We start from the raw sequence: 16385 nt of genomic DNA on the forward strand, positions 1-16385 counted from the left end.
ATGGTAGGGAGGAGGGACATGGTAGGGAGGAGGGACATGGTAGGGAGGAGGTGACACAGTAGGGAGGAGGGACATGGTAGGGGAGGAGGGACATGGTAGGGAGGAGGTGACACAGTAGGGAGGAGGTGACACGGTAGGGAGGAGGGACATGGTAGGGAGGAGGTGACACAGTAGGGAGGAGGGGACATGGTAGGGAGGTGACACGGTAGGGAGGAGGGGACATGGTAGGGAGGAGAGGACATGGTAGGGAGGAGGGACATGGTAGGGAGGAGGGACACAGTAGGGAGGAGGTGACACGGTAGGAGGAGGTGACACAGTAGGGAGGAGGGACATGGTAGGGAGGAGGGGACATGGTAGGGAGGAGGGACATGGTGGGAGGAGGTGACACAGTAGGGAGGAGGGACATGGTAGGGAGGGACATGGTAGGGAGGAGGGACATGGTAGGGAGGAGGGGACATGGTAGGGAGGAGGTGACATGCGTAGGGAGGAGGGACATGGTAGGGAGGAGGGGACATGGTAGGGAGGAGGTGACACGGTAGGAGGAGGTGACACGGTAGGAGGGACATGGTAGGGAGGAAGGATGGTAGGGAGGAGGACAGTGGGAGGAGGGGACACGGTAGGGAGGGAGGTGACACAGTAGGGAGGAGGTGACACAGTAGGGAAGAGGGACATGGTGGGAGGAGGGGACATGGTAGGGAGGAGGGACATGGTAGGGAGGAGGTGACACGGTAGGAGGAGGGACATGGTAGGGAGGAGGGGACATGGTGGGGAGGAGGTGACATGGTAGGGAGGAGGGGACATGGTAGGGAGGAGGGGACATGGTAGGGAGGAGGGACATGGTAGAGAAGGAGGGGTGACAGGTGGGGAGGGAGGTGACATGGTAGGGAGGAGGGGACATGGTAGGGAGGAGGGACACGGTAGGGAGGAGGTGACACAGTGGGAGGAGGGACATGGTAGGGAGGAGGGACATGGTAGGAGGGACATGGTAGGGAGGAGGAGGGACATGGTAGGGGAGGAGGTGACACAGTGGGGAGGAGGGACATGGTAGGGAGGAGGTGACACAGTGGGGAGGAGGGACATGGTAGGGAGGAGGGACATGGTAGGGAGGAGTGACACAGTGGGGAGGAGGTGACATGGTAGGGAGGAGGTGACATGGTAGGGAGGAGGGACATGGTAGGGAGGAGGGACATGGTAGGAGGAGGGACATGGTAGGGAGGAGGGACATGGTAGGGAGGAGGGACATGTGGGGAGGAGGTGACACGGTAGGGAGGGAGGGACATGGTAGGGAGGAGGGGACATGGTAGGGAGGAGGTGAGCCTGGTAGGAGGAGGGTGACACGGTAGGGAGGAGGGACATGGTAGGGAGGGTGACACAGTGGGAGGGACATGGTAGGGAGGAGGTGACACAGTGGGAAGGAGGTGACACAGTGGGAGGAGGGGACATGGTAGGGGAGGAGGTGACACAGTAGGAAGGAGGTGACACAGTGGGAGGAGGGACATGGTAGGAGGAGGGGACATGGTAGGGAGGAGGGACATGGTAGGGAGGGAGGGACATGGTAGGGAGGAGGAGGTGACACAGTAGGGAGGAGGGACATGGTAGGGAGGAGGGACACGGTAGGGAGGGAGGGACATGGTAGGGAGGAAGTGACACGGTAGGGATAGAGGCACTTCTTGACAATATTGATGAAGCTGTGTGTGTGTGTGTGTGTGTGTGTGTGTGTGTGTGTGTGTCTGGCGTAGGTCAGTCACTTCAGCTAACAAATACCTGTGCCAGTCATGTCTAAATTGACTTAAATTACAACTTGATCAATGGGAATATTTTTGTTGTTGTTGTTGACATTTTTAAACCTTTGACCTCCGTTAAGATAAGATAAGTAGCCATTGTTTTGATTTGTGTGTTTTTTTTTGTACCATGGCTGTAAGTTATTGTTTGTACCATAATTTTGGGTTGTTTGTACCACGACTACTACAATTGCTACCACTATCATCATCGTTACTACTACCACAACCACCATCACCACAACCAGCAATACCTACCACCACCGCCACCACCAATACCTACCTCACCTAACCACCACCACCACCACCACAACTAGCAATCCTACCTCAACCACCACCACCACCAATACTACCTCAACCCAACCACCACCTACCACCACCACCAATATACCTCAACCACCAACCACCACCACCACCTAGTAATATACCTCAATCCAACCACCACCACCACCCAACTAACAATACCTACATCAACCACCACCACCAATACGCATCTAACCACCAACCACCACCACTACCATCACCACCACCAATACCTACCTCAACCCCAACCACCACCACCACCACCACAAACATCTGTCACAGGTAGGCAGCCACGATTTCCTCTCTCCCCCTCCCACTCTCCCTCACCCCCAACCTTGTGCCAACGGAGACAACTCACCGAGGGTAAAAATAGCTCTCCTCCACCTCTTCCCCTCTCTCCTCCACATCCCCCCCTCTCCCCACCTCCCTCAGCCATCCCCAGGCCGTCCAGCGGAATGTGTTGTGTTCTGGTTGGGGAGGGAGAGGGGGACCAGGGAGGGAGGGACCAAGAGGTGAGGGGACCTGGGAGGGAGGGACCAGGAGGTGAGGGGACCAGGAGGAAGGTGACCAGGGAGGGTGACCAGGGAGGGGAGGGACCAGAGAGGGAGGGACCAGAGAGGAGGACCAGGGAGAGGGAGGACCAGAAGTGAGGGGACAGGGAGAGAGTGACCAGGAGGGAGGTGACCAGGGAGGGAGGGGACCAGAGGAAGGGGGACCAGAGAGGGGAGGGACCAGAGGGAGGGACCAGGGAGGGAGGGTGACCAGGGAGGTGACCAGGGAGAGGGGAAGGAGGCCAGGGAGGGACCAGGAGAGGGAGGATCAGAGGGAGGGGTACCAGAGAGGGAGGGGGACCAGAGAGGAGAGGGGGGTTATTAGTCAATCCAACCACCTGGGACGAATTATTTGTCCCGCGTAGGAGAGAATCCATAGAGGCTGGCCTATTGAGAGAGTGGTACAGTGGTATATACGGTGGTACAGTGGTATATACTGTGGTACAGTGGTATATACGGTGGTACAGTGGTATATACGGTGGTACAGTGGTATATACGGTGGTACAGTGGTATATACGGTGGTACAGTTATATACGGTGGTACAGTGGTATATACAGTGGTACAGTGGTATATACGGTGGTACAGTGGTAAATACTGTGGTACAGTGGTATATACAGTGGTACAGTGGTATATACAGTGGTACAGTGGTATATACGGTGGTACAGTGGTATATACTGTGGTACAGTGTATATACGGTGGTACAGTGGTATATACGGTAGTACAGTGGTATATACACGGTGGTACAGTGGTATATACAGTGGTACAGTTGGTATATACGGTGGCACAGTGGTATATACTGTGGTACAGTGGTATATACGGTGGTACAGTGGTATATACGGTGGTACAGTGGTATATACTGTGGTACAGTGGTATATACAGTGGTATATACAGTGGTACAGTGGTATATACTGTGGTACAGTGGTATATACTGTGGTACAGTGGTATATACGGTGGTACAGTGGTATATATAGTGGTACAGTGGTATATACGGTGGTACAGTGGTATATACAGTGGTACAGTGGTATATACGGTGGTACAGTGGTATATACGGTGGTACAGTGGTATATACGGTGGTACAGAGGTATATATAGTGGTACAGTGGTATATACGGTGGTACAGTGGTATATACGGTGGTACAATGTAGTGGCACAGTGGTATATACGGTGAGGCTGTGGTATATACGGTGATACAGTGGTATATACGGTGGTACAGTGGTATATACGGTGGTACAGAGGTATATATAGTGGTACAGTGGTATATACGGTGGTACAGTGGTATATACGGTGGTACAGTGGGATATACGGTGGTACAGTGATATATGGTGGTACAAAGGTATATATAGTGGTACAGTGGTATATAACGGTGGTACAGTGGTATATACAGTGGTACAGTGGTATATACGGTGGTACAGTGGTATATACTGTGGTACAGTGGTATATACTGTGGTACAGTGTATATACGGTGGTACAGTGGTATATATAGTGGTACAGTGATATATACGGTGGTACGGTATATACATTGGTACAGTGGTATATACAGTGGTACAGTGGTATATACTGTGGTACAGTGGTATATACTGTGGTACAGTGGTATATACTGTGGTACAGTGGTATACGGTGGTACAGTGGTATATACTGTGGTACAGATGGTATATACTGTGTACAGTGGTATTTACGGTGGTACAGTGGTGTATACGGTGGTACAGTGGTATATACGGTGGTACAGTGGTATATACTGTGGTACAGTGGTATATACTGTGGTACAGTGGTATTTACGGTGGTATAGTGGTGTATACGGTGGTACAGTGGTATATACTGTGGTACAGTGGTATATACTGTGGTACAGTGGTACATACGGTGGTATAGTGGTATAAACGGTGGCACAGTGGTATATACGGTGGTACAGTGGTACATACTGTGGTACAGTGGTATAAACGGTGGTACAGTGGTATATACGGTGGTACAGTGGTATATACTGTGGTACAGTGGTACATACGGTGGTACAGTGGTATATACGGTGGTACAGTGGTATATACTGTGGTGCAGTGGTATATACTGTGGTGCAGTGGTATATAGAGTGGTACAGTGGTATATACGGTGTGCAGTGGTACATACTGTGGTACAGTGGTACATACGGTGGTACAGTGGTATAAACGGTGGTACAGTGGTACATACTGTGGTACAGTGGTATATACAGTGGTACAGTGGTACATACTGTGGTACAGTGGTACATACGGTGGTACAGTGGTATATACGGTGGTACAGTGGTACATACTGTGGTACAGTGGTATATACGGTGGTACAGTGGTATATAGAGTGAGTATATATATATATATATATATATATATATATATATATATATATATATGTGTATATATATATATATATATATATATATATATATATATATATATATATATATACTGTATATATATATATATATATATATTTTTACGGACTTAGCCACCCGGGCATAGGTATTTTCGTCTCACATCAAGGCCTGGGAGGGGGCGAAAATATAATAAAATAATAATAATAATTATGATGATGATAATGATGATAATAATATTAATAATAATAATAATAATAGTACTGGTAATTAAATTAATAAAATGTATACAAATAAATAACAATTATAATTTAAGAAAATTATATTATTTATAAAAAGTAATAAAAATTATCAATAATAATACAAATAATAATAATAATAATATTAATAATACCGATAATGATAAAGAACCATAAATAAATACAAAAATATAAATATCAAGAGGAGAAATGATATACAGTATGTATGTTGTGTTGTCAAAGTAAGAGAAACAATTGAGACCCTGCAATTGTGTGTAAATAAGGCAGAAAGTCAGATGAGCAACCTGGGACTTGGTCACATATGGCAGCAGGGTCTACCATTAAACAACACATTATGCTTCCAATATCTTCTCAGGCGGTAGTACCTCCCTGTTTGATAGCTGCCTACTGCCTACTATACAGTGGTATTTATTGTGGTACAGTGGCATATACAGTGGAACAGTGATACGAGTAATACAGTTATGTAATGGTATACATTAATACAGGAAATAATTAGTATTGTATTGTATTACATTTAATGGAATAATCACATTACGCCAGATAGAAAGATATGTTCCCCGGTTTTCCCCGAAAACAATAGTATTGTTTCCCGGACTTTCCCGAAAACAAGGGATTTTTCCCCCAAATTATCCCCAAACTGAAATATTTTCCCCAGACCAACCCCAAAACATCGATATTTTTCCCCACAGCTTTCTGAGATCAAGTATTCTGTGACTCCTAAATACAGTAGAGTGTTATGTCAGCCAAGTCACCGTCTCACCCTGTGTTTACTGCCTGTTATACCCGTACTTGTCCGTCACATCACCCCATGGTAGTACAACAGTCGAGGCATATTAGGTGAGCCAGGAGGAGCCACATAACATGATAGAAGATGATGGGGACACATAAGGTGGTGTGTGTGTGTGTGTGTGTGTGTGTCATGTAATACTAGTCAACTTTGCATAATAGAAATACGACATCTGGTGGAGGGGGCTGCAGCGGCGGTAGTGGTAGACTATTTCTGTGTTGTGCTGGGTGTATTTGGGTGGGTGTAGGAAAGTGTGTTTGTGTGAGGGGGGGTGTGATGTTGCTGAGAGAGAGAGAGGGGGGAGTGGGTGGGGTGGGGGGAGACAGGGCCAAGGTTGAGGAGGAAAACAGCATGGGTTTTCCCCTGTGTGAAGCACCAACAAGTGTGTAATAATAATAATAATAATAATTAACGGTTTATTGAAAGAGCTTGGCAGCCAGAAGGCTGAAAATATACAGTTACATATTTGGGGAATGGGTTACGAATTACAAATAATATACAAGTAACATAAGTGACACAAATAAGACATATAATAACTTAGATGGGGAAAAGCTCAAACTACAGTTCATTTCAACATAGTGACAGTGTAAGGAGCAGTGTTTACTGGGAGTGAATACACTGATTTATTACAAGTTATTGATAATTTTTACAATGGTTGGGACTGGGCTGTTCTTATAGCGATCAGTTCGTGCACGTATGGGCTGGATGCGGTTGTGGTGTCGAACAGCAATTCTCGGACAAGGGATCTCAGGTGGTAGTAGGAGCCGGTGTCGGGGATGGTGTAGAAGCTTCTTACCAAATTTGCAGATGAGGTCGTGGTGATGGTCAGTGAGAGTCGAAAGGGTCAGTGTGTTGAGCGCTTCTTGATATGTGGAGTAGGAAGGGGAGAGAATAATCTTGCATGCCCTCTTTTGCACTTTTTCTAGGTGTTTACGTTGTGTGGCATTTGGGGAGGAAGACCAGGTGGGGAAGGCATAGGTGAGCTTGGGAAGTATGAATGTTGTGTAAACACTGAGGAGCTCGTGTGCAGGAACTCCGAGTGTGTGTGTGTGTGTGTGTGTGTGTGTGTGTATGCAGTAACTCTCCTCGCAAACGTACATAATATGGACACTCACGAGGCAGTCTGTCCCTACCTTTGTATCGCCTCCACCGCACCTCCACTTTTTTTCCACATTGGCGTGTTATTGTTCGCTGTTCCCATCACACTGCCCTCGGATTTTCCCACACTCACACACACACACACACACACACACACACACACACACACACACACACACACACACACACACACATCATCATCATCATCATCATCATCATTGTCCCCGACACACACACACACACACACACAACACACACAACACACACACACACACACACACATACACACACACACACACACACACACACACACATCATCATCATCATCATCATCATCATCATTATTGTCCTCGACACACAAACACACACACACACACACACACACACACACACACACATCATCATTATCATCATCATCATTGTCCCCGCACACAACACACACATACACACTCACACACACACACATACACACTCACACACACACACACACACACACACACACACATCACAACACACACACACACCACACACACACACACACACACCCACACACATCACACACACACTCACCACCACCACCATCATCATCATCATCATCATCATCAGTATCATTGTCCTCGACACACAAACACACACACACACACACATACATCACACATCACATCATCATCATCATTGTCCCTCGACACACACACACACATCATCATCATCATCATTGTCCCCTGACACACACACACACTCCACATCATCATCACTATCATTGTCTCCCCGACACACACACATCATCATCATCATCCACTAATATCATCACATCATTGTCCCCGACACATACACACATCATCATCATCATCATCACCATCATTGTCCCCGACACATACACACACACATCATCATCATCATCACACATCATCATCATCATTGTCCCGACACACACACACACACATTACACACACTACTAATCACGTCATCATCATCATCATTGTCCCTCGACACACACACACACACACACACACACACCACATCATCAACACACACACACACACACACACACACAGCATCATCATCATCATCATCATCATCATCATCATCATCATCATCATCATCATCATCATCATCATCATTGTCCCTCGACACACACACACACACACACATCATCATCATCATCATCATCATCATCATCATTGTCCTCGCAGTGACCTGACGTTTGAAGGAGGTTAGGTGGGAGGCTATGAGGGCGTTCTAGTAACAACTTTCGTATGGGGGAAAGAGATGTTTAGCCTCTTGTTAAAACTATATATTATGACTGTGTTACTCTGCACCACCTTCTACCCTTATCACCCAAACACCCCTTATCACCCCAAACATCCCCATCCCAAACACCCCTCATCTCATCACATCAAAAACACTCTTATCTCTATCACCCCAAACACACTCTATCTCTATCACCCCAAACACTCTTATCTCTCATCACCCCAAACAACTTATCTCACCCCAAACACTTATCTCTATCACCCCAAACACTCCCCTTATCTCTATCACCCCAAACACTCTTATCTCTATCACCCCAAACACATCTCTCTCACCTAAACACTTCTTATCTATCACCCCATACACCCCCCACAACCACCTGTCCACCGCCACAACCACCTGTCCACCACCACAACCACCTGTCCACCAATTCCCCATCCTGTCCCCTACCACATCTACTTGTCCACCACAACCACCTGTCCACAACAACCACCTGGTCCACAACAACCACCTGTCCACCACCACAACCTGTCCCCTACCACATCCACCTGTCCACCACAACCACCTGTCCACAACAACCACCTGTCCCCTACCACAACCACCCTGTCTACCACAACCACCTGTCCCCAACACCACAATCACCTGTCCACCACCACAACCACGTGTCCCCAACACAAACCACCTGTCCACCACCACAACCACCTGTCCACCACCACAACCACCCGTCCACCACAACCACCAGTCCACCACAACCACATGTTCCCTACCACAACCATCTGTCCACCACCACATCCACCTGTCCCCTCACCACAACCACCTGTCCCCCACCACAACCACCAGCCCACCGCAACCACCTGTCCACCACAACCACCTGTCCACCACCACAACCACCTGTCCACCACAACAACCACCTGTCCATCCACCACCACAGCCACCTGTCCCCACCACAACCACCTGTCCACCACAACCACCTGTCCACCACCACAACCACCTGTCCACCACAACAACCACCTGTCCATCCACCAGCACAGCCACCTGTCCCCACCACAACCACCTGTCCCTTACCACAACCACCTGTCTATCACCACAACCACCTGTCCCCACTACAACCATCTGTCCACCACCACCACAACCACCTGTCCCCTACCACAACCACCTGTCCCCACCACCACAAATCCACCTGTCCACAACCATTTGTCCACCACAACCACCTGTCCCTACCACAGCCACCTGTCCCCTACCACCACACCACCTGTCCACCTGTCCCACCACAACCACCTGTCCCTACCACATCCACCTGTCCCCCACCACCACACCACCTGTCCACCACCACCACAACCACCTGTCCCTACTACATCCACCTGTCCCCCTACCACCACACCACCTGTCCACCACCACCACAACCACCTGTCCCTTTACCACATCCACCTGTCCCCACCAACACACACCACCTGTCCACCATCACCACAACCACCTGTCCACCACAACCACCTGTCCCTCACCAGCCACCTGTCCCCCAACACCACACCACACCACCCATCCACCACCACCAATAACCACCTGTCCCTACCACATCCACTGTCCCCAATACCACCACACCCACCTGTCCACCACCACCACACAACCACCCGTCCCCACCACAGCCACCTGTCCCCCCTACCACCACAACCACCTGTCCACCATCACCACAACCACCTGTCCACCACAACCACCTGTCCCTACCACCACATCCACCTGTCCACTATCACCACAACCACCCCACCACCACAACCACCAGTCTCACCACATCCACCTGTCCCCTACCACCACACCACCTGTCCACCACCACCACAACCACCTGTCCCTTACCACAGCCACCTGTACCACCCACCTGTCCCACCACCACAACCACCTGTCCCACATCACCCCAACCACCTCCACCACCACCACAACCATTCGTCCCTATCAGCCACCTGTCCCCTACCACCACACAACGACCTGTCCACCACCACCACAACCACCTGTCCCTACCACATCCACCTGTCCCCTACCACACCACACCACCTGTCCACCACCACCACAACCACCTGTCCCTACCACAGCCACCTGTCCCCACACCACCACAACAACCACCTGTCCACCACCACCACACCCACCTGTCCCCACCACAGCCACCTGTCCCCTACCACCACAACGACCTGTCCACCACCACCACAACCACCTGTCCCCACCTCTCACCACAACCACACCTGTCCCCTACCACCACAACCACCTGTCCACCACCACCACAACCATTCGTCCCCCACCACACAACCACCTGTCCCCATGACCGCTACCACCTGTCCACCACCACAACCACCTGTCCTCCCTACCACCACAACCACCCGCTTACCATCACAACCACGTGCTACCACCACAACCACCTGTCCCCTACTACCACAACCACCTGTCCACAATCCAACCATCACCACAACCACCTGTCCACCACCACAACCACCTGTCCACCACCACCACAACCACCTGTCCACCACCACACCACCTGTCCCCTACCACCATAGCCACCTGTCCCCTACCACCCACAACCACCTGCCCACCATCACAACCACCTGCCTACCATTCAACCACTCCGTCCATCACCACAACGACTCATCCACCACCACCACAACCACCCGTCCACCACCACAACCACCTACCTACCACCACACAGCCACCTGTCTACCACCACAACCCTCTGTCCCTTCCACCATAACCACCTGTCCACTACCACCACAGCCACCTGTCCACCACCACCACATCCCCTGTATATCACCACAACCACCTGTCTACCACCACAGCCACCTGCCCATCACCACCACAACCATCTGTCCAACACCACTACAACCACACCTGCCCACCACCACAGCCACCTGTCCCCTACCACTACAACCACCTGTCCCCTACCACTATAACCACCTGTCCACCAAACCACCTTCCATCACCACCACAACCAACTGTCCCCCCACCGCTACAACCACCTGCTTACCACCCACCACAACCACCTGTTTATCACCTCAACCACCTGCCCACCACCACCACACAACCATTCGTCCATCACCACCACAACCACCTGTCCCCTACCACCACAACCACCTGTCCCCTACCAATTCAACCACTTGTTCACCACCACCACCACAACCACCTGTCCCCTACCACCACAACCACCTGTCCGCCACCACCACAACCACCTGTCCCCTACCACCACAACCACCTGTTCCCTACCACCACAACCACCTGTCCACCACCACCACAACCACCTATCCATCATAATCCTTAATAACTGTCTGCGCGGCGGAACTGTCGGGCTTCAAAAACCGCTTTAAAGGTTGTCATATATCTTGGTGGATTCTTCTCTATTTCTCACCAATCTCAAAGTCCCTGAGCCACCTTCTCAACGAACCAAGAGCACCTTATCGGTTCCCTCTCAATAAACCTTTGTCATGCGCTTAACGAGTTTTGAAATGCGTTTCGAATCTTGTTTAACTTCCTTCATTATTTTTATTTTCCTAGTAACCCAAGAGGTCTCACATCTCTATTAAGTAAAACACATACATTTACAACTAATAACTTAAATTCCGTTGTAATTTTTCGGAAAATGCAAAATGTTCAAATTGTGGGAGTAAAGTGCTTGGATGTTCAGTTTGTAGTGAAGAATTAAGGCCTAAGTTAAAAATAATGTACTTCCATCCTTTGGTTGGTAGGCTAGGTTGTTCATCTTATCTTTGATAAAACATAAGGCAACAGTCACAGTCACTGAAAGTGGTCGTACGTGTAGAACGGCTGCTGGGAAGCGTTTGTTTGTAAACATCAGATCAAGCGCCAGAAGTAGCGTGGGATGAACTTAGCGGTTTGGAAGTTCAAAACAATATTTATTGGAAAAAGTTACGTAAAGGTAAAAAAATGGAAATTGCAATTCCTCATAATTAGTTACGAGTTTGTCGAGGTGAGGATTATTGTAAGTTGTCTTTAACACAGTGTTGTCCGAGAGTGCCGGACCAATATTTAACTGTCCCATCATCTTAACCAACCTATTTAAATTTTTTAAACCAAACTTTCATAACCGTTTTCATTTCCATTAAGACAACAACACTAGTTTTACTTTAGCATCCCCTGAGTACATCATCCACCAAAACACCTGCATCTACAGTACTCACAATTTACCATCCGATTGAGATTTTCACCAACACTACCTATACTAGTTTCCTTGTTTTCACATACAGGTGAACGGCGGCTTTAATAACCTAGTTAAATAACATCTTGTGATATGGACAAAAAACAGCAGCGCACACCGGCTCTACACACAAAAAGACTACCGAGAATATGAATAATCTCCATGAAGTGTTTACAGTCACCCGCCCTTGTGTTGGGTCTCGCTGGCTCCCATCCCAAGTGTTTGAGGCCCTCATGTTTTCTATTATGTGAATGATTAATCCATGAGTGTATCTTCGAAGGTCATTTTTTTTTACTTCAAACATTTCTTTACATAAACCCACAGTCATTACCTTTATTTCATATCAACCGGACAATAGAATGGGGGGCTATGATAGCGTAGGATGGAATATTTAACTAACTATATCAGGTTGTTTTTGTTTGTTTTTCTCAATAACAGACGAATTAGTACTCGAGTAAGAACGAGAGAAATAATAATAATAATAATAATACACAATAACGAGACTACTGTAGACATAAACTGGATCCATTCTCAGTACTGAAGTCGAGTGAGGTCAGGCTTGTATGTGCCGTTTTCCACTCACTACACCTACACAGCGCCCTGATGCTTAGTGATACATACACACAAAATACCCTGGCATTCATAGATACACAACACCCTGACGTGTATATATATATATATATATATATATATATATATATATATATATATATATATATATATATATATATATATATATATATATATATATATATAAGTTCCCTAACATACAGTACATGTATACATATATGCACAGCTCCCTGTCGTACATACGCACATACATATACTGTAGGTAGATACACACATGCGCGAACACACACACACACACACACACTGTCATATGCACGCACACATATATACAACAAACTAACAAACAGACACACACACGCATACTGTACATACATAACAGCCTGATAACCACACATACATGCACACATACCGGTCCCAGACTCGGTATCCCTCATAACCTAACCTAACCTAACCCTCGCTCAGATGTGACATTCTCAAACACAGATGAATTTCGGTGTTACTATGCAAACATTGTTCAGGCTTTACCTTGACGCGCGTGCCAAATCGCTTAGACTGGACTATGTTGCAAGCAGACACCAGGCCACCAACAGACTCGTCGCATCAAATACACCGTTGGTTAGACTTGTTTGTGTGAGCCTTTGTAGAGTCTGAGGTTTACAATAATAACAGACTTTCAAGATCCCGAGAACCTTACTGTAATGGCTGATGTTACAATGGTTTCTGAAGACATGTTCGGTTAGGTTAGATTAGGTTAGGTTAGATTAGGTTAGGTTAGGTTAGATTTGAAATGGTGAGAGACAGTTGGTTTTATTACGTCTCTCTTATCACCTAAGCTCGATAATATTATTTATTTGTTTATTTATTTATTTTTTTAATTTCTGGGTGGACGTTTTTCTAGCAACAAAATAAATTGGGATTTTTTGAGGGGGACCATTCTGTACAGTACATAAAACACAAACTCTGATTTACATGCACCATACACAACACGTAGACGTATACCCACACACACACAGAACACCCAGGCACACACACATACATAGCTGCTGACACACACACACACACACACACACAGAACACCCAGGCACACACACATACATAGCTGCTGACACACACACACACACACACACACACACACACACAGAACACCCAGGCACACACACATACATAGCTGACACACACACACACACACACACACACACACACACACCTTGACACACTTTGACACATACACACACACACACACACACCTTGACACATACACACATACACAACACCCTGACCTACTTGCTATACAACACTCAGAAATACATACATACAGTACATACATACATACATACATACATGCATACATACATACATACATACACAAACCCGCAGAAGTGCACACATAACCAGACATACACGTATATACAGCATCTACAGTAGATAGACAGGGGCGATATAGCCTTGCACACACACACACACACACACACACACACACACACATGCCAGTCGTCAAGGAGAGATGTGATTTAAAAACTACATGTCAAAACTACAGGTACAAGTGAAGGCTACAGGTCAAGACTACAGGTACTAGTGAAGGTTACAAGTCAAGATTACAGGTACTGGTGAAGGTTACAGGTCAAGACTACAGGTACAAGTGAAGGTTACAGGTCAAGACTACAGGTACTAGTGAAGGTTACAAGTCAAGATTACAGGTACTGGTGAAGGTTACAGGTCAAGACTACAGGTACAAGTGAAGGCTACAGGTCAAGACTACAGGTACTAGTGAAGGTTACAAGTCAAGATTACAGGTACTGGTGAAGGTTACAGGTCAAGACTACAGGTACAAGTGAAGGTTACAGGTCAAGACTACAGGTACTAGTGAAGGTTACAGGTTAAGACTACAGGTACTAGTGAAGGTTACAGGTCAAGATTACAGGTACTGGTGAAGGTTACAGGTCAAGACTACAGGTACTAGTGAAGGTTACAGGTGGAGTTATAGCTTAGAGTTAGAGGTGGAGTTATAGCTTAGAGTTAGAGGTGGAGTTATATCTTAGAGTTAGAGGTGGAGTTATAGCTTAGAGTTAGAGGTGGAGTTATCGCTTGGAGTTATAGGTTGGAGTTAGAGGTGGAGTTATAGCTTGGAGTTAGAGGTGGAGCTATAGCTTGGAGTTAGAGGTGGAGCTATAGCTTGGAGTTAGAGGTGGAGCTATAGCTTGGAGTTACAGGTTGAGTTATCGCTTAGAGTTAGAGGTTGAGTTATCGCTTGGAGTTAGAGGTGGAGTTATAGCTTACGGTACCTTGGCTGGGGTGTAGAGACGCATGGGGTGGGGTATAGTATCTCCTCACACTGGTACACGACACTGAGGCTTGAGAGACTGCCAGCCAGATGCCCAGCCTGGCACCACCACCTCCCCCTCCCCCCTCCCTCCTTCTCTGGCACTCTCTCTCTCTCTCTCTCTCTCTCTCTCTCTGGCGCCGACTGCTTGCCTCTGAGTCATCCGGCACGCCTCTACACACACACACACACATGCCTCCTACCACACACACACGCACACAGACACAAGCGCCTCCCACCACACACATGCCTCCTATCACACACACACACGCCTCCACCACACACAAGCCTCCACCACACATACATATACGCACCTCACACACACACACACACACACACCTCCTACCACACACACACGCTCCCACCACACACACACACACGCCTCCTACACACACATACACGCCTCCTACCACAGACACACACGCCTCCTACCACACAGACACACACACACAGACACACACAAACACACACGCCTCCCACCACACACACACACACGCCCTACAACACGCACACACACACACACACAACATGCACTGCCACACACACACATACGCGCCTCCTACCACACACACGCCTCCCACCACACACACACACGCCTCCACAACACGCACACACACACACACACACAACATGCTACTGCACACACACACATACGCGCCTCCTACCACACACACGCCTCCACCACACATACACACACACATACACACCTACACCCCCACACACGCAGATACACACCTCCTACCACATACAAACACAACATGCCTCCTGCCACACACACACACACGCCTCCTACCACACACACACATACACACACACACACACACACACACACACACACACACACCTACACCCCCCACACACACGCAGATACACACCCCCTACCACACACACACACACACACACACACACACACACACAACATGCCTACTGCCACTTAATTTCTCCGGGTCAGCTGC

The 16385-nt window shown here is 48.0% G+C and overlaps 1 protein-coding gene across 1 annotated transcript in view; it reads right to left on the reverse strand.

Moving 5' to 3' along the window:
- LOC121874230 (mucin-5AC-like) overlaps positions 1-15472 on the reverse strand; it is a 29839-nt gene extending 14367 nt beyond the window's left edge. Inside the window, exon 1 of the mRNA XM_042378292.1 lies at positions 15392-15472. Coding sequence (XP_042234226.1) covers positions 15392-15415 — 24 coding nt within the window. The 5' untranslated portion in view covers positions 15416-15472. The remainder of the gene's footprint in view (positions 1-15391) is intronic.
- Between the last annotated feature and the right edge of the window lie 913 nt (positions 15473-16385).

This window comes from Homarus americanus, unplaced genomic scaffold, assembly GCF_018991925.1.
Source record: "Homarus americanus isolate GMGI-L3 unplaced genomic scaffold, GMGI_Hamer_2.0 scaffold49667, whole genome shotgun sequence".
Classification (NCBI taxonomy): Eukaryota; Metazoa; Arthropoda; class Malacostraca; order Decapoda; family Nephropidae; genus Homarus; species Homarus americanus.